The 21239-nt window shown below is 40.4% G+C and overlaps 1 protein-coding gene across 1 annotated transcript; it reads right to left on the minus strand.

Moving 5' to 3' along the window:
• Nucleotides 1-16141: 16141 nt before the first annotated feature.
• On the minus strand, nt 16142-18278 carry RAP2B (RAP2B, member of RAS oncogene family). Its single transcript, XM_081234130.1, has one exon. The coding sequence runs from the start codon at nt 18150-18152 to the stop codon at nt 17601-17603; it is 552 nt and encodes a 183-aa protein (XP_081090256.1). The 5' UTR covers nt 18153-18278; the 3' UTR covers nt 16142-17600.
• Nucleotides 18279-21239: the final 2961 nt, after the last annotated feature.

Consider the following 21239-nt stretch of genomic DNA (forward strand, 5'->3'; position numbering starts at 1 on the left):
TTTCTTAAGTACAAAAACGTTTAAAATTTAGATTCTAAATTTTAGAGTTTATATAAATTAACGAAAACAACTATAGCTCTACTGACTTAAATTGTGTTGTTAGTAATGAACAAAATCCTATCTGCAGCTTTAAAAGAGCTGTAAATTTTCTTTGATGCTTATTATCGTCATGTATATCTCCACATGGATATATACAGTAAATATATACAGTAAATATGCCTAAAGACTTAACCTTATCTGTGAGGCTTTTTGGCCTACAATTGAATTGTAAATTGGACATAGAATATGCCATTCTTCCACTAGCACTCCAGATTTCTGAGTTCCTATTATTTCCTCAAATGTATATATATATATTTTAAATTTATTTATTTATTTTATATATTTTTATTTTTGGCTGTGTTGGGTCTTCATTTCTGTGCGAGGGCTTTCTCCAGTTGCAGCAAGAGGGGGCCCCTCTTCATCGCGGTGCACGGGCCTCTCACTGTCGCGGCCTCTCCCGTTGCGGAGCACAGGCTCCAGATGCGCAGCCTCAGTAGTTGTGGCTCACGGGCTTAGCCGCTCCGCGGCATGTGGGATCCTCCCGGACCGGGGCACAAACCCGTGTCCCCTGCACTGGCAGGCAGATTCCCAACCACTGTGCCACCAGGGAAGCCCTCAAATGTATATTTTATTAAGAGGAAAAAAAAAGTGTATTCAACAGTTTAACTGCCACACGGCATATTTAGTTGATATCCAGACTCTTAAGACATATTCTAAAATTAAATTTAGTTTGAAACTCACTCTCTAATATTCATAAAATGGAACCTGATTTTGAGTGACACTAAATTTCTAATTGCTGACATTCATTTCTAAAAGAGAACTGAAGAATTCAGTATAGTCAAAATGAATCATTAGGAATTAGACACATTTTCAAACTTCTTAATTTAAAAGAGATGCCAAGTTTTCAATTTTACTACCTTGTTTCCATTATTGAAAAAAAATATATCCCATCTTAAGTCCAAATTCTTTACCTTAAAGAACAATTTTTTTATGCTTTTTTTCTACAATGAAACCCTTGAACTCTAGAGACATTATTTTATCTTGAGAAGTTGCCTGCATGTGAATCAAAAATGATAGGAAAGAGAACAAGATGTATAGTTATAAAACTCAATTATGTGTTGCATTGTTCATACCCCAGATGCTCAAAGTGAGGTCCATGGCCAGTAGCATCTGCATCATCACCGAGCTTGTCAGAATCTCAGAATCTCAGACCCACTCAGTAAGAACTTGCATTTTAGTAATATCCGAGGGTGATTTACGTGCATATTAAATTTTGAGCTGTGATGGTAAAACAATCTAGTACACTAATATTAGAAACATCTAATTCTTAGATCTTATCACTAATGAAATTAAGTTGATTCAGTGATGAAGTTACTCTATATACATACTTAAAACTAAGAATTCAGAGCTGAAAGTCCCTTTAGAACTGTAATTTCCCATAAGCCTCCACTTCTAGGAGAAGTAGGTAGGAGAAAAAAATCTATTCCAGATATTTCACCCTTAGTTTAAAATATCTCTTCTCTTTCACTCAACCTTCACTTTTTCTTTTTTGAGCCCAAGAAGCCAATTTCAGGAAACTGAGTCAATTATATTAGAAAACAGATTTCTACCTAAGTGGGATTATTGAAGGCATTAAACTCTTAATTAATAAAGAGGTGACACAGGGAATTCCCTGGCAGTCCAATGGTTAGGACTCCACGCTCTCACAGCTGAGGGCCTGGGTTCAATCCCTGGTCGGGGAACTAAAATCCCATAAGCCGCATGGCATGGCCAAAAAAATTAATAAAATTAATTTAAAAAAGAAAGAGGTGGGCTTCCCTGGTGGCGCAGTGGTTGAGAGTCCGCCTGCCGATGCAGGGGACACGGGTTCGTGCCCTGGTCCAGGAGGATCCCACATGCCGCGGAGCGGCTGGGCCCGTGAGCCATGACCGCTGAGCCTGCGCGTCCGGAGCCTGTGCTCCGCAACGGGGGAGGCCACAACAGTGAGAGGCCCACGTACCGCCAAAAAAAGAAAAAAAAAAAAAAGAGGTGACACAATTATCTGGCTTTATTTCATGGGGGAAGAAACAACTTTATGCTATTTCTAACAACACAATACAATACAGGTATACTAAGTAAACTTTTTCATGTAATTGTAAGAATGCTATACTTAGGAACAAAATAAACCAGTTGTTTTCAGGATGAAAGCAATAAATGGTCATCCAAATTACTCAAGAAACTAATATTGAGTTTTTGTCTCCTTTTAAAGAGTGGATGATTACTTGAAGTTCTAGAGAATCAGAAATAGTTCAAACTGAGCTCCACAGGAAGTAGGAAATAAGGCTCATCATGTCCTACCCAAGAGAATCTGAACAGCTGTTCTTTAACTTGGGAGACTGGATGATGACTGTGACAAGTGAAAGTGCCTAAGATTTAACTGCGTTGGAGTCTGAACATTTTTTATACCCTATTTGACAAAATGGGAGAAAGACGAGATTAACTACAGAGAAGTGGAGACAGATATTCCCCCTATCCTTTATGTGCTAACATTGATTCAGTGGTAGTAAATTAGTATTATATACTAATATATATATATGAAATAAGTGTCTAAAACATGCTCTCATCCCTTTATAGGCCATTCATCACAATGGGATTAAGTAAATCATCCCTCCAGTATCCACAAGATTCATCTACTGAGGCTAAGACACTGTCTGACTGCTATGCCTCTTATTCATTTCTAGTTCTTCCTCAGTGCTAGCCTTCAGGTCATCAAAATAGTTTTCTTACAAGACTCAATTTACAATGAAGGGAATTAAAAATAGATTTTGAAATATTCAGAGGAAGTCATAGTACAATTCAGATTATATCATTTTCATCCATGCCTGATTTTCCCACCTTATCTCTTAAAACACAATTACATGATTTGTACTGAGAGGTCTGAGTTTTTCATACAATTGTTCAAGAATGCAAAGCAGATTAATTAAATTTGGGGAAAATCTATCTTTATCACCACTTAAAAGGAGATGAATATATTTTCTCTAATTTACAGAATTAGAGAAATTAATAGTGGATCTATGGATAAAGCACACATGCTTCTGAAAGAGAAGTGAATTACCAGCAAAGAACGCACGGCGAATTATCTCCATTCTATTCATTGTCTCCCAGTACATATTTTCATTCCTTACTCTCAATGAAGATGGTAAGTTTTTTGTTAGCTCCACAACCAGTCATCTAACAGAGAGCTACTACAGAGGAAAGTGTTTTTGTAATAGAAGATCTTTTGTCCTGAGAAGCCCCTATTATCAGGAAGATAATATTAGTAAGTTTTAGAACTGCCTTTTTGAAATGATATTGTGATTCAAATGTTACTTTTATATAAAGATCAGATCCCCATACACAAAACAGAATGCTTGGTGGTTCCAAATTGAGACTGTAGATGTCATGAACATGGGCTGATTCTGGAATAAGAAGTTACAATATAAAGAAGAATCAGATGAAGTATCATCAAGTTATCAATTCTTTACTCCTGTAGCTGTTCTTAGGATCACTGTGAGGTCAAGCAAGCATCCTCTCTTCAAGGGGTGTCTCAAAGGCAGTCTGCAGTGGAGGTTCTATTGAACCGGGAATTGGCAACCTCGTTTTACGTCCATCTTAGGCATTAGCTAACTTTTATTGGGCAAGTCACATTTCTGGGCCCTAGCATTACCAGTTTTAACTTGAAGTTACTGACCATGTCAGTGATTCTCAAGTTGAAGACAAGCAACATCAGTACCACCTGGGAATTTGTTAGAAAAAATATTGCTTCCCACACCCCACCCTATCTCACTGAATTAGGAATACTGGGTTTCAGCAGTATGTGTTTTAACAAGCCATCCAGATGATTCTGATGCACTCTCAAGTTGGATTATGTGATCTCTTAAGTTTCTTCTAATTGTGAGGTAATTAGCAAGTAGAATCACCTATTTATGAACTTATATTTAATAAGTCAAGTCAAGGATTATGTCTTACTGAGCCCCAGCACCTATAATATTTCAATAAATAAATCAATGATTGGGGATATCTGCTCCACAGTAATCTTCTCTTCACGAATTCCAATTCCAATTTATCTGTGACTATTTTTTTTTAAATAAATTAATTTATTTATTTATGGCTGCTTTGGGTCTTCGTTGCTGTGCGTGGGCTTTCTCTAGTTGCGGCGAGCGGGGTCCACTCTTTGTTGCTGTGCGCCAGCTTCTCATTGTGGTGGCTTCTCTTGTTGCCAAGCACAGGCTCTAGGCAGGTGGGCTTCAGTAGTTGTGGCATGCAGGCTCAGTAGTTGTGGCATGCAGGCTCAGTCGTTGTGGCTCATGCGCTCTAGAGCACAGGCTCAGTAGTTGTGGTGCTCAGGTTTAGCTGCTCTGCAGTGTGTGGGATCTTCCTGGACCAGGGCTCAAATCCGTGTCCCCTGCATCGGCAGGCAGATTCCTAATCACTGTGCCATCAGGCAAGTCCTATCTAGGACTATTTTATGGTGAATGCCACCCTTTTCTCATTGTCACCCTGCTGTTACTGTTATTTGTGTATATGTCTTATCTTTCCAACAAAAACTGGCATCATTCATAATAGGTTTTCCTTCCTATATCCCATAGAACAGTGGTTCTCAAATTTTATTATGGATAAAAGCATGTGGAATGTGCATTAAAACACATTGTTCAGCCCCGCCCTTAGAGTTTCTGATAGAGTAGGTCTGAGTTGGGACCTGAGAATCTGCATTTTTAACAAGGTGATGCTGATGTTGCTGGTCTGGGGCCCCTACTTTGAGAACCACCGCCGCAGAGCAAACCCCACTGGGCACAGGGATGCCTGCTTGTGGAGCTAATGTAAAGCTTATAGTGTTTGCTGAGCGTAAGGAATTAGATAAATTATAAGATTTTCTTAAAAATGTAACAGGAAGTCTGAAACAAGGATAGAGTAGATACACTTACATGTTTATAACCTATATAATATTTATATGTAACCTATTTTTCTAAATGGGAATATTTATTACTACCAGTCTTTACTAGGCACAATATAATTTATCCTTTTTATTATTCTTTTTCTAAATGGCATCTCTCATCACGAACTTCTTAAAAATCTTAAGGATAATAAAGAAATTAAATTCTTTGTGAAATATTATAATATGAAAAACCAGTTTCCATCTTTCTAGGTTCTCTCTCAAACTTATTATGAGTCTCTTGAAAAGTTAAAACTATTGCTTAGAAAGCAACTCTCATTTAGGAGTGGTTATTCAAAAATACTCTAAGTCCTGGTAGACCTGAGTTTCAGCAAATAAGCTGGGAAGACACAGAGGTGAGCAATCAAGTCACAGAGTAGAAACAATCTAGACAAGCATGACTAAGTTAAGCACTACTAAATTTAATAAGAGCCTGCCATTTGGAAAAAACAGAATTCTAAGTGTTCAAATTTAACAAATAATTTAAGAAACAAATTTCTAACATAAAAATCTAGTGTGTGATAACACAAATTGAAATTCTTAGCTAGTGGTTATTTGTACTATAATAATTTATCAACAGTGGGTCCACTAAATAGTAAGGTTTTTTTATGTATCTTATATATGATTCAATTTTTACACACAGTTTTTTCCCAAATCATATCCACTGCATAAACCAAGGCATACCTGCATTTGGAAAACCAATGCAGAGCAGGGCAAAGGTTTATAACACAATATACTTATTTCCTAAAAGTTCTAGAACTCTTTTAACTTTGCTTCTGATAACTTTACAGAAAATTTAAGTCCCATAACACTATAATGGCACTGCCATTCCAAGCTATAAATTTAAGAACTGATAAATAAAAGAACAGACCACAAATTTCATTCTATAATATTTGCCTGCAATTGATGCAGAACTTTGAAATATTCCAACTTTTCTACTTATTGTGACCTATTTTTAGCAGTAGTCAAACTTACTTCCTTTCCCCTTGTGACTAATTGTTCATTCACTGATTCAACAAATACTATTGATTCATGACACGCACTGTTCTAGGCACTGAGGATAAAAGGATGAGCCCTTAACCTTATAGACTTACTTTCTAGTGGAGAAAATCAATAGTAAAATTCAATGTAAGAACATATTAAATATAGTGACCGCACAGATGGTATCTAATTCTTGGTACAGTAGTTATTAGGTGCTCCATATTTAACTTGACTACATGAATGCATTCTTCACAGTTTGCATTTAAGACTATGTCTTTAAAATAAAATAAGGGTATATCATCTTATACTACAGTATTCTAATCAAGTAAGTTAAAAAATGTTCTGATAATTATTTTTTGAGATTCTAATTCAAGATCTATAATGTCAGTTAAGAAACTTCTTTCATGCATATTATATACATCATGAATTTAAATGCTCAGTTTAATATGTTTTTTTTCTGATTCAAAATACAGTAAAATATCATGACTGAAATCCTAAGTAAATCCTTCTTCTATTACTTGGCAATCCTCCTGTTCTCAATCTGCAGATTCTACAAACACAGCATCACTCCCCACCTTCCTCCACCTTCTAGTCCTGGAAACCAAACACTTAATCTAAGGAAAGATGAAAGTTAGTTAGAGTAATATTGCATATATTAACCACGGTATGAAACAGGGAGTTATATAAGAGGGTAAATTATGGTTGCTATGGGAACCTTAATTTAGTATTTGGGGCAAAAGCTTTAACTCTGTTCAGGTCAACTATAGTATTTTTAAGAATAATACCAAGAGAAAAATACTCCAAAAGATCAATTTTTAAAATAACAAATTTACAGAGATTTCATTTTTACTCTAAAACTCACGTAAAGAATAGCCAAGAAAATACCCATTTCACAAACTTAATTAAGGGAATGAAATTTCAATGGCATGATATTGATAGCAATTATAAAATTCACTCACTTCCTCTACAACAGCCATTATCTGATTTCTTATGATTAAATGTTTTACTGCTTAATGAAACCCACGCTATACAAAGTTTGTATTCCGATACTAAAAATGTTAAAATCAGATTCCTGTCATCTATTTAAGTTCTGATATGTAATACTTAAAAGTCCATTTGGAATTCATTGTAGACTCTTCATATTCTCAGAGTCTACAATGAGTTTCTACAGAAACCCTTCATATTCTCTGGCAAATCGAAGGCTGTGTTCTCAAAAGTCAAAGTGGGCCAGGCTTGGGCAGTAAGAAAAAGATAACCTAGGTGGTCTTAAAATTTTTTAACATGAAAACTGGCGGTTCTCACTGAATGACACTGTTATCATTCTGATAATTTTCATCACAGAATTTTTAAAAACATATTAAAATGACTAAACAAAAATACCTTCGAGGAGGCCAACTTTTTGTATATTTACTTCTGATGTGTTATCTATGTGTTTATACATAGAAATGTGTAAAATTCTCCACCGAGAAAGCACTCTAGTCCTATTGTGCATGTATTTTTGGTATTTCCCTAGGCTACTACAAATCAATATTACTTGTAATTAAGCGGGTAAATATTTTGCCAAATCACCACCATCATGATAAATCCAAACAGCTATGATATGACTTTTTGATAATTCACATACATGCTTTTTTTCTATTCATGAAGTGCTACTTTTCTGAGGAAAGAGTTAAATATAACTCTGAGGAAAGAGTTAAAAAGGAAAATTGTTAGTAATTTTGCTACAAAATATAAACTGGAGAGCTTTCATGATAGTACTTTAAAAAAACTACTTACTATCTTTTTTTCCGAATTGTAGTCAAATGGTAATTAATCAAAGAAAAGGGTGAATTTTATTTCCACTGAAAATGTTGCACTGGAAATCATTTCTAAGCTATAAAAGCTAAATGCAAATAATGACATTGCAAAACATCCTACACAATTAATTTATTTGTTTAAATTTATGAATACATATATTTTCTTGGCTACTAGCTACAGTGATTCATAACCGAATTATTTCCCTCATTATAGACTTTTTAATTAGAAAGAAAACATAACACTCCCCAAAACCAATGAAACTTAGAGATAAGAAAAAAAAGTTGCAAAACAGCACAGATAATTATAAAAGAGGAAAACAGCATAAGAAAAACAGGAAACTTAGATATACCAAGTCTGTTTTCTCTATCTTAATTGTGATCACATTACCAATTAAATCGGATGTTTCCATTTCAATTTAATACAAAGATACCACAGAGAATAAAATATATCTATGAACACCATCCATCCTAATACAAGATTGTTCTCAAATTTAAGAAGCAAGTTTCAGCTACCCAAATCACTCATCCACTTTCACCAAACAGTCCTTTCTATTATAAAGAATTATTTTATTTACCGCCTACCTTTCTTAGAGAGACTCTTCTAGCAGGTTAGAATCTTTTGATAGGCTTGGAGATGGTTATCCCTCAGTTACAAAGCTGTTACATCTCCTACTTACTAGGAATGAAAGATTTCCAAATGTTCCTCCTGTGAAATGTAGAACCACAATTGTCCCACCAGGTAGGGTCTCTGGTTGCTTAAAGCTTTTAGAAGTATATTACACAGATTTTAAGATATCTGTTTCATTTAAAACTTAAGAACAAAAACAATCATGACGGAGTAAAAGTCCATGGTCATTGAGTTAATTCCACATTCAGGAACTTGCTAACAGGATAGTCCTTAATGCAGTATTTCAGGAGTTGGCAGCCACAGCTTGTCTGCCGCTGGCTAGAGAATGCTAGATTCCAGAGGCACTTCATTACTGAGGCAATCACTACTGCCTCTGCTGCCCCCTTCTTGACAGCCTGGCGGAGTGATCTGGGCACAGGTAGGTGTGTGCAGTTAAGCAGTATGGGTCTGCCCTGGACACAAGGAAGGAAGAAAGGGTGAAGGAGGGAGGAATTGCAAAAGTGAAAATAAGGAGGGACGGGATGCATAAAGTGCATCCTTTCTACCCCAAAGTGAGGAGTCCAGGTGGGGAATAGGGGCCTGGATTAACTGGAAAGAGACTGTGAGTGGAGGAAGCTGGGTGAGGCTGAAAACCTTCCAGGTGTCTCCTACTGGAGGTTTAAGCACCCCCCCCAAAAAAAAAAACCAACACTGATGCCCTTGACCTCCCTTCTAGGTCCCTCTACTTAGTTATCAGCATGCCCTGAGGTACGCTCTGACCATTAGAGTTCATCACCCCAACCAGAGCACACCCACCTTTTGGATTAAATCGCCAAAAAATCTCAATCCCTGAGATTTTCTCTTAGGTGTGGGTTTTAATGAGCTGATCAAAGTGATATTGTCCCAAGTATAATAGAGAACACTGATATTTTAAAAGAGAAGCATTGATTGCAGTGCTTTCCTGGAGTAAGGAAAATCTTAACTGCTCCTAGGTTCAACCCCTCTCCCCTCTGGCTTATGTCTCCTCCAAATCCACCAGCCAAGTTGAGTAATAGTTCTTAACCAGGGGCTGTTAAGCCGCAACCCCCCCACTCCCCCCGCCCTCAAATGGTAGGCAATGTCTGCAGACATTTTTGGTTGTCACAACTGGGATGGGAAGGGGTGCTACTGGCATCTAGTGGGTAGAGGCCAGGGATGCTGCTAAACATCCTGAAACACACAAGACAGTGCTCCACAAAAAACAATTATCCAGCCCCAAGTATTAATAGTACTGAGGTTGAGCAACCCTGAGTTAGAGTGGAATTTATTACAGTAGCATTATCACGCCATCCCATAGGCTTCTTCACCTTTGGTCAGCAGCAGCCCTAAGCCTCAGTAAACCCTGCATCAAAATGAATCACAAACCTGGATGCAGGAAATCCTCTAGGATTGTAGGAATGCAGGAATGAGGGTGTGGGCTGAGGAAGGATTGCACCTCAGCCTGCAGTGACTGCCTTCCCAGCTCTGTATCACACCCTCCTGCCTCAGCCAACAGAGTACCCAACCCGCCCGCTGAACGCTGCCAGAATGATTAGGGAAAATATTCCCTTGCCCTTATTACTATTTGTGCTTCCTCAGTGACAAAATAAAAGCAGGTTTGTATAAAAATGTATAAAATGTATAAAAACAGTTTTGCCCTTCAGATTAAGTTTTTGTTTATTGTGGCCCCTGCCTTTCAAGGTATAAGATTCTCTCAAAGAGAGTGCATGGGTTATTTCTCATTTTCTGACCTCAGCAAAAGATTAGTAAAGAAGAAAAGATGGCCTGGAAATATTTTTAGGCTTTTGTAAGTATATGAAAATGAATATTCCTACGATTGAATTCAGTTTTTTAAAACTTCCCTTATCAGTTTTAAAAATGAAATGCAAAGGCTATGCCGACACCAAAAGGTAATATCTGTTTAGTAGGCAATCTTCTCTAATTAGTTGGCCTTGTTTCAGTCTGGCCCTCAAACTGTGAAAAATACTTTTCCCTTTACACTATTACACGGAAAACACATTCATATAGCCATCAGTTAAGCATTTCTTAGATTATTTTTATCGATTAATACGGATTACATATGTGACAGAGAAAACCATTTGCATAAAGCTGAAGTAGAGAAATGAAATGATATACAAAAAAGGAAAATAACAGGTAATACGATAAAGTAAAACTAAAGTAACCAAACTCAGAGTAAAGAAGTCCCACCTCAAGGCCAGATTCCGAATGATGCTGAAATCAAACTCAGAGATATACTTGCAATTCTCCTTACCTACTTACAAATGTAAATGCAAAACTATCTAAAATATATTTTAAAATATGTTATTGAAATATATATGTTCTTATAAAATTATGCTGGTACTAGCACAGATCTCTACAGGTTCTTTTCTTGAAAGAGATATAATTCAATATAATGTTAGCTTTTAAAAAGAATATTTTTGAAATATTATATTAATATGCAAATATTAAATAACGTTAAAATACTCTGAGTTCATGAGTTAGCCCAAATTTTGAAAACTTTTTATAAATGGTCAGATGTAAAACATGAACACCCCCTACTTTAGCTATAAAACTAATAAATTTTCATCTCATAAATGGTTCAGTAATAATCAGATTTTTAAAAAAAATAAACAATGAAGTACTTTCAGATAAACTATTCTCTCTGTAATTCTGTGACTTTTTACATTTAAAAAGCATGTTGTTAAATTCATGAGATATTCTACACAAAAGTCACTAGAGATCATTTTGCAAACTGCAGGAGGTTAATAATCACAACTCCCTTTAGTTCATATGGTTTTATATTAATTGCTATTATAGTTACTTCTTATAAATAGTTTGTTGCCCAACGTTTCTTCCTCTGAGCTGGCTGCCTTCTTCAATAAGCACTAAAGGCTTGAGAACAAGAGCTTCTGTATAAAATAGCTATAAGCTTAGCAAACTTAAAATAGCTTAATTCTTTGGCACACTCATTTTTAGGAGATTATCTTTTTCAAAAGAAGTACTCTACCCTGAATCTTCTTTACATGAGGAGCCCAAAATAACCTTATGCCAACAGTTGCTTCTTTAAGAATATAACCTAAATTGTCCTTCCCTTTTTTGTTTTCTCATAAAAGAAAAATACAAAAAAAAGTGAACAAATTTCATAGGTCTATTTTACCCTCTTCCCTTTGACATGAAAATATAAAAGTAAGCTGACTTATTTCTAAATATTCAATTTTAGCTAATCTCAAAAGTTAGTTGGAAATGATTCACAAAACTACAGAGCTCCACATGCAACAAAAAAACCCTTAGTTACTTAAACCTCACGGGATCCATTTTTATTTGCAATATCCACATACCTTTCAAAGTAAAGTTCCAATTTTTAACAAATTTTACCTATTCTATTGCCTGCCAGACAGACCCACAGGATTCTATTATAATTGATGGCACAGGTAACTGTGCTTTTGCACATACTCCTACTGTTAAATATATGCTATTCACAGCTTATGGTGATAAAAGCACAAAACTATTGCTCTCTTGCCTGGCTTCTGCCTATTTAAGGATTAGTCCTTACACCACAGCTAACAGTATATGCTCAATAAATGCTTGCTGAAAAATGAATAAATCAGTTTCTCCTATGTCTACCAATTTCCACTGTAACCGTATTCTTTTTTTTAAAAAAGGATTTTTTTTGATATGGACCATTTTTAAAGTCTTTATTGAATTTGTTACAATACTGCTTCTGTTTTATGTTTTGGTCTTTTGGCTGTGAGGCATGTGGTTTCTTAGCTCCCCGACCAGGGATTGAACCCACGTCCCCTGCATTGGAAGGCAAAGTTTTAACAACTGGACCGCCAGGGAAGTCCCTGTAACCATCTTCTTAACAATCAAGGAATAATCTTGGGCCTTTTTGGGTACTTGTATTCTCAACGCATCAATATTTTCTACTTTTAAAAAAATGTTTTTGCTGTATTTGCACAATTACCACAAATAAACCAACCACACATCTTCAAACCTCTGATAAACTTAGGCACACATAATTTTGCCAGGTAATTAGTTTAAAAAATAGCAAGTTTAGTCAATTGGACAAAAAAGCATGTACTTCCTACTCTAAGAAAAACATTTCCTCAGAGATTTCTGTTTAATACCAAAGGAAAAATATAAATAGCTGCCCCCTCCAATTTACAAAATAGATCAACACTCACCATTCCAAAAGATAAGACGTGTAATGAAACAAATGCACAGCACCGTTTTATGCTGTTCATTGTCCCAGGATGGATAACTATAGAACTAAATGCCACTGAATTGACTGATTCCTGGGAAGTCTGGCTAAGAAACTGAATGTATGTATTAACACACACACACACACACACACACACACACACACATATACATATTGACACACACATGTGCCTACTATGACCTGAAGATTTAAATTCTCAAATATAACTTTTTAAAATACTTACTAGGAATCATAAAAAACTAAAATTCTTGCCTTTTAATCTTGAAGTAAGAGAAGACAAATACTTAAAAGTGTTCCCTTTATCAAAGATTTTCCAAAAAAAATTTTTTGAGAGAAAATGTTGATTCTGATTATTTAGGCCACGCCCTTATTCTAATCATTTATTCACTTTCGTTACCTTCTGAATTAATACTGAAAACCAGAACCCAACTATTCACATACTAATGTGAACATGGTCACTCAGCCAGCAATGTGGCTTCCCCATTCACACTCCACAGTTTAACATTCTTAGTGTAACTGGCATATGTCCTCAATAGCTACAGAATTCAGTCAAGATTATTCCCTGACTTTGTGGTAGGCAGCACTCTAAATGTGTGACATGGGTCTTAAGTCTGTGTCCCTAAATATCTAGGTAGCTCTCAGTACTCATTTGGAGTTTGGACTAGATCATCATCAGTTCTCAAAATGTGGTCCCTGAAACAGCTCTATCAGCATTACCTGGAAACTTGTTAGAAATGAAAATTATGAGGTCATATCCAGATGCACTGAATAAGAAACTATAGGAAGAGCTTAGCGTGACTTGTTTTTACCTCCAGGTGATTTTGATATATGGTCAAGTTTGAGATCCTCTGGACTAGATGATCCCTAAAGCCTTCTCCAACTATCAAAATCCTACTGTCATTAATTAGATCAAACGTATCTTCTAGAACTAGCACCATGTTCAATTAAATGCATTTAATTATTCCCAGTAGTCTGAGTAAAATATCATAATCAAGCTTACCATATTCTATTATACAGTACTTAAAACTTTGCTACATTTTCAACAGGACAAAATTGACATTAGCAAGTTTTCCCATTTAAGTAGACACTGCAACAAATGTTTGATACCACTTTAACTCACAGTGGTGATCTCCAAATTAAACCCTCATATTTATAAGTAGGGGGCTTATTCTAGCTGTTGTGAAAAGTAAATAGATCCTTTGATAACAGTTAAGGTACAGGCATTTTGTATCTATTTCTCAAGACCAGCTGCTACATAGTGTTCTCTCACTTTCCCATCCCATCTGTGAGAAACACTGGAATATAACTCAAAAGGGGGTGCAATAACATGCTGGCGAAAAAAAAAACTACCTGAATAATTTGAATCAATGGGGCATTTTAGGATTCCCACCTATAGGAAAGGTTAACAAATCAGGAAGCATAAAGCCTCATACACTGAAAGAATTCTAATTCTAAATAGATCTGGCCCCAAAATGTGATTCAGTGGAGTCTATTTCAGCAGTTAAGGTGGACATTGTTGTACCATAACTCCCAAATACAAAAATGTTAGACTTTCTGATGATACCTTCAACTTTTCTGAGGCTATTACAAAAGGAGGACAAAAATAATCCTTTAAAATGACATAAAGCTTGGATGACTGTCAGGGACCAAAAGGAAAAGCCGTTAAAAACCAGCAGGGGTCAAGTTAAAAAGTTAACTTTTGCTCCCCAAGATAAAGGTTTCTTTTCCACCCAGTTTGCTTTGACAGGTGATTGCCTTACAACAAACTCCTCCCTCCCTCCCTCTCTCACTTCCTTTGACACTCTTAAGTCAGCCCAACTTCTCCAGGGAAACAAACGCTCTTATCTCTTCACACCATAATTCTAGAAGGGGTTCTTACTAGCCAAATAAACTGACATATTCTTAAAAACAATGTCTCTAATTTCTCTCAATTTCGTCAAGAAAACATTGGAGAAGGCTACAAGATTCAAAACTATTTTCCTGCTCCAGGGGTACACACAAAGTTGCTTTCATTGAGAATCCAAAAAGCATTTATTTTACAGTATTCAGTAAAAGTATATTAAAATCTTCTGCCTTGCCATCCCAGACCTATAAAGAATTTAGTCATGTAAGTGACTAAATCCTGTGTGAAGATGATTAATGCACCCAGCAACCTATTTCATTTCCAATTTCCCATTTTCAAAAATTCCCTGTCAGGAGTATATACATTTCTTAAGTTAGTTAGATACTTGCCAGCATTTTATGTCAAAAGGCTTCCCCAAAACCAAAACAAAACTATAAGAAACAGTCACTAAATGCCTTTTAAAGAATCCTTTATATAGTACTTGATATATGTCTTCAGAATTTTCAACACTTTAGATCTACTGAATCAACTAAATTTACACAAATGCAAGAATGAATCTTTGCAAAGCCTAAGTTTGAATAGTTTCTCCTAATTTTTATATTTAGCATATATACATTGCCTTCTAACTGAGTTTGATACTAAACTTAAGTGAGATCAAGAGTGAAAAAAACGGCCTTAGGACCAAACCCAGGCAGAATTCCCTATTCCTCCTCCATGCTGGAATTCTGAGATGTCACCTGGGCAAAGGACACATTTTAAGGCAAGATATGTTAATACAGCTTTAAAAAACCTGTGGCCTGTAATTTCTTTTGGCTTCCTCAACAGAATAAATCCCTTTGTCAAAAGACCCTTCAAAAGACTTCATCTACACTTCATGGACCTAAGATATATCAAGTGCTCTTGATATATACAGTTGTACACCTTCTTTTATTCTATGGAGATTATATTAGTAAAGCGGCCCTTAGGAAAAATAAAATACAAAATGAAAAGCTCACACTGCCTCCTGCTGTTAGAAGGAAAATTTCATGAGGTCAAAATGGTCCACAAACTGCACAGTGTAATGAGAGCAAGAGGCTTGTCTTAGTTTTTTTCTTTTTCTCTTCTTTTTTAATCTAGTGATCTATTTCCTAATCAAAGCCTCAAGAGGGTTGAGATACTGTCCACAACCCATACAAATGTACTGAAGAAAACACTACAAGGTATGACTTCAGAATTGAAAATCATCTTCCCCAAACATGCTTTCAACTGGATAGATGTTTTAAACAAAACAAAACAAAACTAAAGAAGAATAAAGGAAGAAAGAAAAAGAAAAAGAGAAAATTAAAAGCACTACCCTGTCTGACCAGGTGGATGGTTATTCTCCCAGATCTAAGGCAGTCTTAGCAGTTGGTTTCTCCCCTAGAGAAATAAACTGCTCCAAGTCAGCAGAACAGATTCAATATCCAGCTCATCTTATAGTCAGAGGGTTATCACCATACCCCAGGGCTTCCTAGACCTTGATGATTTTTTTCCATTATTTAAGGAGTTGGGAGAATGTCACCCAACTTGTCACTGAGACACTTCTCTCTTCAAAATTCTACAAACCACTCTTGAGGGCACCATGTACCTGCCCCTGTTCACCTCAATCAGGATACTGTATTAAATCACTGAATATGAAACACAGAAACACAAACAATAGTTTGGATTTGTTTCTTTAAAAATGATGTTTGTATTAAAAATCTTAAAATGAAGAGACAATGATTAAACGTGTGTCTGGAATTAGAAATTACAAATTGTTAGAATTCTCTCAGTACATCACAACAGTAAAATTTTGCTCTTTGCTTCTGGAGGAACACCCTATAACAGAAAACCAAACATTAAAAAAAATTATATAAAAGGGGAGCTAAATACCTGAACATTGAAACAAAATGAAGCAAAAAATTTAAAAAAGAAAAAAAAAAACATTGCAAGACAAGTAAATTACATTTTAAAGGAAAGAATAAAAGAAATTCACCAAACAACAGGCCCTATTGTCCTGGCTCCTTCAGGAAGATTACTGAAAGGAAACTGGGAAGTGGTTTGGGGGGAATAGCAGATTCTGGGATCTGGTGGGAAGTTCACAGGTTGGCACCGGCTGGAACAGCTGAGTTTTGAAGGCACTCTGCAGACACAGGGGTGCTGGGGGCCCTGAATCACATTTGTGAAGTCCTTGTACTGTATTTTAAAGAGCTAGTCATCAACACCTTGTTACTGCCAACCAATAAGAACAAAAAAGCTAAATCTAAAAAACCAAACACACACACACACAACAGTACACACAAAAATGTGCAGATCTGTAACATTTTTTTCACAGCTGATTAAAAAAAAAAATACTACCGTTCTCCCCCAGACTCCCCTTTGATACAGTAGGTAAACAAAATAGATTTTTTTTTTTCCACAAATATCAGCAGACACTTTCTGGCACCCCACACTGTATTGGCATCAGTGTTAACAGTCCCAGTTCAGATGTGCAATACTTCAGATTGGATATACTGTAACAAGAATCCAACTTTGCATAGACATCCTCAGAATCGCAGTCACGGGGTTGCCCTTCCAAGCTGGCAGAAAAGGAACCCGATCTTAATTTCCAGCTACTCCTGGAAAACAAGGAAAAAAGAAAAGTTTCTTCCTCTCATCCTGCTCCTTCATTTGGTTCTCCCGGACTTACTTCCGTGTATTTAAAACTTGGAACTAGAAAAACGGTTGTTGAAAAAAAAAAAAAAAAAGAATTCCCCCTTTTCCACCTTCTCCCCATCCTCTTCCTCCCCCACCCCATTTTTTTTTTCCAGGCTGAAACTTTCGCTTGCCGGTGTCAAGCTGCCATACTGCGCCGCAACGGCTGCTTCAATGGGGAAATATGCGTCAACCAAAATCAATGAGAAACGTACATGCTGCAAAGAGCCACATTTCCACCGGGTCTCGGATGGTCATGACGGAACACCCCCTCGGATACGGGGCAGAGGAAGGGGACGCGGCCACGGCGGCCAGCCGGGCTCCCGGGACACCCCGGCTGATGCAAAGTCGTCTCCAATCTCAAAGCAAGAAGAGAAATCACATTTAGAAGAGTCAGGTGCGTTTGGCTTTTGTGCGCAGAGCGCGGCCGGCGCGCGGCAGCCGCGGGCGCCTCAGAGGATCACGCAGGCCGAGCAGCAGCCCTCGTCGCCGTTGGGCTGAGCCGCGTAGTTCATCTGCCTCACGATCTCGGCGAACAGCTCGTCCACCGAGGCTTTGTTTTTGGCCGACGTCTCCATGAAGGGGCAGCTCCACTCCTCGGCCAGGGCCTTGCCCTCGCCGAACGAAACCTCGCGCTCGCCCTCCAGGTCCACCTTGTTGCCCACCAGGATCATGGGCACGCGCTCGTACCGCTTCACGCGGATGATCTGGTCCCGCATGGGCTTGATGTCCTGGAAGCTCTGCTGGTTAACAAGGCTGTAGACGAGGATGAAGCCCTGGCCATTCTTGATGTACAGGTCCCGCATGGACGCGAACTGCTCCGTGCCCGCCGTGTCCAGAATCTCCAGCACCGACGGCGACGAGTCCACCTCAATCTCTTTGCGGTAGAAGTCCTCGATGGTGGGGTCGTACTTCTCGATGAAGGAGCCGGTCACGAACTGCACGGTGAGCGCGGACTTGCCCACGCCGCCCGAGCCCAGCACCACCACTTTGTACTCTCTCATGGCTCCGTCGGCGCTCCTGCCGCGCCTACCGCGGCCCCGTCGGGGCTGCACGCCGGAGGAAGGCTAGGCTTGGCGGCTGGACTTCTCCACGTCCTCAGCTCCGCAGGAAAAACTAAGGAGAGGATGGCAGAGGAGCGCAGGGCGCGGAAATCACCAAGCGGGGACCGGGGGCCGACCGGCGGCGGCAGCGCGTCCCTGCGGCGCGGGTCCGGGGCCCCGCAGCAGCCCACGGCGGCAGCCGCAGCCTGGGCGGCGGAGCGGGAGGACAATGCCGGCAGCCGGTGCGAGGCAAGGACTGCAGCTTCTCGCCGCTGCAGCCCAGGAAGGCGAGAAGGCGGCGGCGGCGGGCTGAGGAGGCGGCTGCTAATTGCGCGCCGGGCCAGGACGCGCGTGGCATGAGTCCCCGCAGATCGTGCGCCCACCGCCGCGGCCCATCGAGCTCTCTCCCGCAGCCTCCGCGGGGCGAGGGCTTCCTACTCGCCGCGCGCAGCCCAGCTCTCCCCGCCCCGGCGAGCATGCCCAGTGCGCCGCCGCCGGCCGCGCCCGCCGGATCCCACGCTCCTGGTTTTCCGGGGGGCCGGGCGGGGGTGGGGCTGTGGGTGGGGCTCGAGATTTGATTCAGGACTAGCGGATTCGCGATAGGCGCTAGTCTAGGAGCTGGAAAAGAAATGTGTGTGTGTGTGTGGGGGGAAGGTGTGTGTGGGTGTTTAGAGACCGGCTGGGAGAGCGCCAGTGGGAGGACGAAGACCGCCTTCTTTCGCGGCTTTGGGGTTAGTGCATAGGGGCCCCGGCTCTGCGAGAAGCGGGTGGGCGCGGCGGGCCACCCCGGGGTTGGGGTGGGCTGGCCTCTTGCCGCCTCCCTTTATCCAAAGCTCGTGGACTCCACTCCCCGGCCTGCCGGCTGGTGTGCATCCCGGGACCGAGACCCAAAGGACATTTGGGGGTATGACTGGCTAGCAGAGCATCTTCCCCCACTCAAGGCGCGGCCCTTTCTACCCGGCCTTCTCTGGCCGACTCTTCTCATACTTCATCCCTCGGACAAAGAAAAGAGGAACACTGTGTCTGAAACCCTGTCCCCAACGAGGGAAGGTGCAGCGTCTAGTGACCACAGCGGTCTCCGGGCTGGGACTCGGCGGGCCCCACCCACCTCCCCACTCAGCTGGGGCCAAAACCCGGAGAGCGGATCACAGCCCGATCCAGAAGCGGCGGCGGCGCCCGCAGCTAGTCAGGGCATGCTCAGTGGGCAGAGCAGGTTTTGGGGCTTGGAAGTAGGAAGCTTGTGCACCACACACCCACACTCCAGCTCAGATTACCTCTCCCAGACTCAGGACCCATTGGCCCCGGGGCGCAAATCTCACACCCTCGAATGTTCTCCCATTGGCTACTGCCAAGGTTTTATCAGTTTGGGCTGCTTCATTGGCTAAAAAGTAGCCTCCGCTCGTGATTGGTTATTTATAGAGATTGAGTTGAGAGGCGGAGGCACAGCTGTTCTTTCTCTGCTGCTCCCCCGCCCCCTTCCTCCCACTTCCCCAAGCTAGTCGTTTCGAAGCTATGAGTGAAAAAATAAGGAATTTAGGCGGAGAGCTCAGAGCTAAATATAGTCCTTTGTTGGTGTTTTCAAGAGAGTCTGACTTTTTGGTGCCCAGTCACGACTGTCCATTAAAGGGAGCTGGTTACAGTTCTTGGTCCTCAAGAAACAACAAAGTTTGCAAGGGTTTTTTTGTTTTGTTTTTTTTGGGGGGGGGAGGGGCTAGGATGTGGAAATGAGCCACTGAATTCAGCTCACCCGGTGGGGTGGGGGAATGCCCAGGCTTGCCTTTAGAAAACGTCTCTGCTTTGGGGCGGGCATTCGCAAGACTGGGCTCGGCTCGCACTCACGGGAGGTACCAGGGAGATGCCTTGACTTGTTCCGGGTCTCTCTCCTTCCTCGCGAAGGAGAGGTGTCAAGACCTGTCAAAAGACTAAGCGATACTAGCGTGAGCCCCAGGGCGAAGGGGTTGGGAGGGTACCGAGCTGCTTCAATCCTGGCTCCATATCCTGTCGACGCCACTTCCCACTGGTTTAACCGTCCGCACTGGAGGAATAAATCAAGCAATGTGCTAACGCTTGGTTTCACTGCCTTAGTCCTGCCGTGACTCAGGGCTACGTTTGCCAGTTAACCTTCTCCGAACCCCCTGCCGTAGCTTGTAGTATGCGCGGCTGCAGCGTGATGTCTTGGCCAAGGGACCCGGTGGGTCTCGGGCAGCAGCCAACGCCTTGGGTGGGGTAGGTGGAGCCCATTCCTGCCCCTGGCCCCGCTATTTAGTGGAGAGAGGGGTTATCACAGTGCTTGGCTATAGTTATGCTTATACAATTCTCCAGAAACCTTTCAAGGCAAATTCACCTAATATGGATGGAGAGAACCTCACATTTACCCAGCGTTTAATGTCTGTTAGGCGTTTTACATGTGCTGTCTTATTTACTCCTCGTAAAAATAATTATTATACCTATTTTAAGGATGAGGAAACTGAGGCCCTAAGATGTTCAGTAACTGGCCTAAGATTTCTCAGCTAATGAGTGGCTACGCTAGGATCCCGACTCAGGTGTTTGGCTGCAGAACCTGGTCTTGTAACCATTAGGCAATACTACCTTCTCACAAGAAAGTTCCCAGATTTTACTCTTTCTTAGGTTGAATCTTGAGGTAGTATGATCAGACAGGCTCTTAAACCCAAGCAAGAGGGACCTCTGCCCACCCTCTGACTCTCTTCTGACAGTGCCCCTTCCTACAGGGTCAAGGAGCTTGAACCCTCTTCCAGACCATGCCCCCAATAGTCAGAATTCTGGAATCCTCTACCCAAATAGTACCAAACCCTCTTCTAGGATCTGCTTGGACCTCTGAACGCACCCTTGTGTGCAGGAATGGGTCTCTGTTGGAGTGTGGATGGTGCTAGGACCTCCCAGGCACTTTGGGCCCTGCTTAAGTGCAGGAAAAGGGGTCCCTTCTAGTCAGCTTTCCCTTCCCTGACACTTCCAGCCTGGCCCTTGGAGGAGTCCAAGAATTCGTGGTTCACACCTGACCATCCAGGTCTTGCAAAGAAGTACCTGTCA

The sequence above is a fragment of the Mesoplodon bidens genome (assembly GCF_964165515.1).
Source record: "Mesoplodon bidens genome assembly, chromosome: 5".
In the NCBI taxonomy this organism is placed as follows: domain Eukaryota; kingdom Metazoa; phylum Chordata; class Mammalia; order Artiodactyla; family Ziphiidae; genus Mesoplodon; species Mesoplodon bidens.

Coding starts and splice junctions, on each gene's coding strand:
- RAP2B (XM_081234130.1), bottom strand. CDS start 18,152: ATGAGAGAGTACAAAGTGGTGGTGCTGGGCTCGGGCGGCGTGGGCAAG.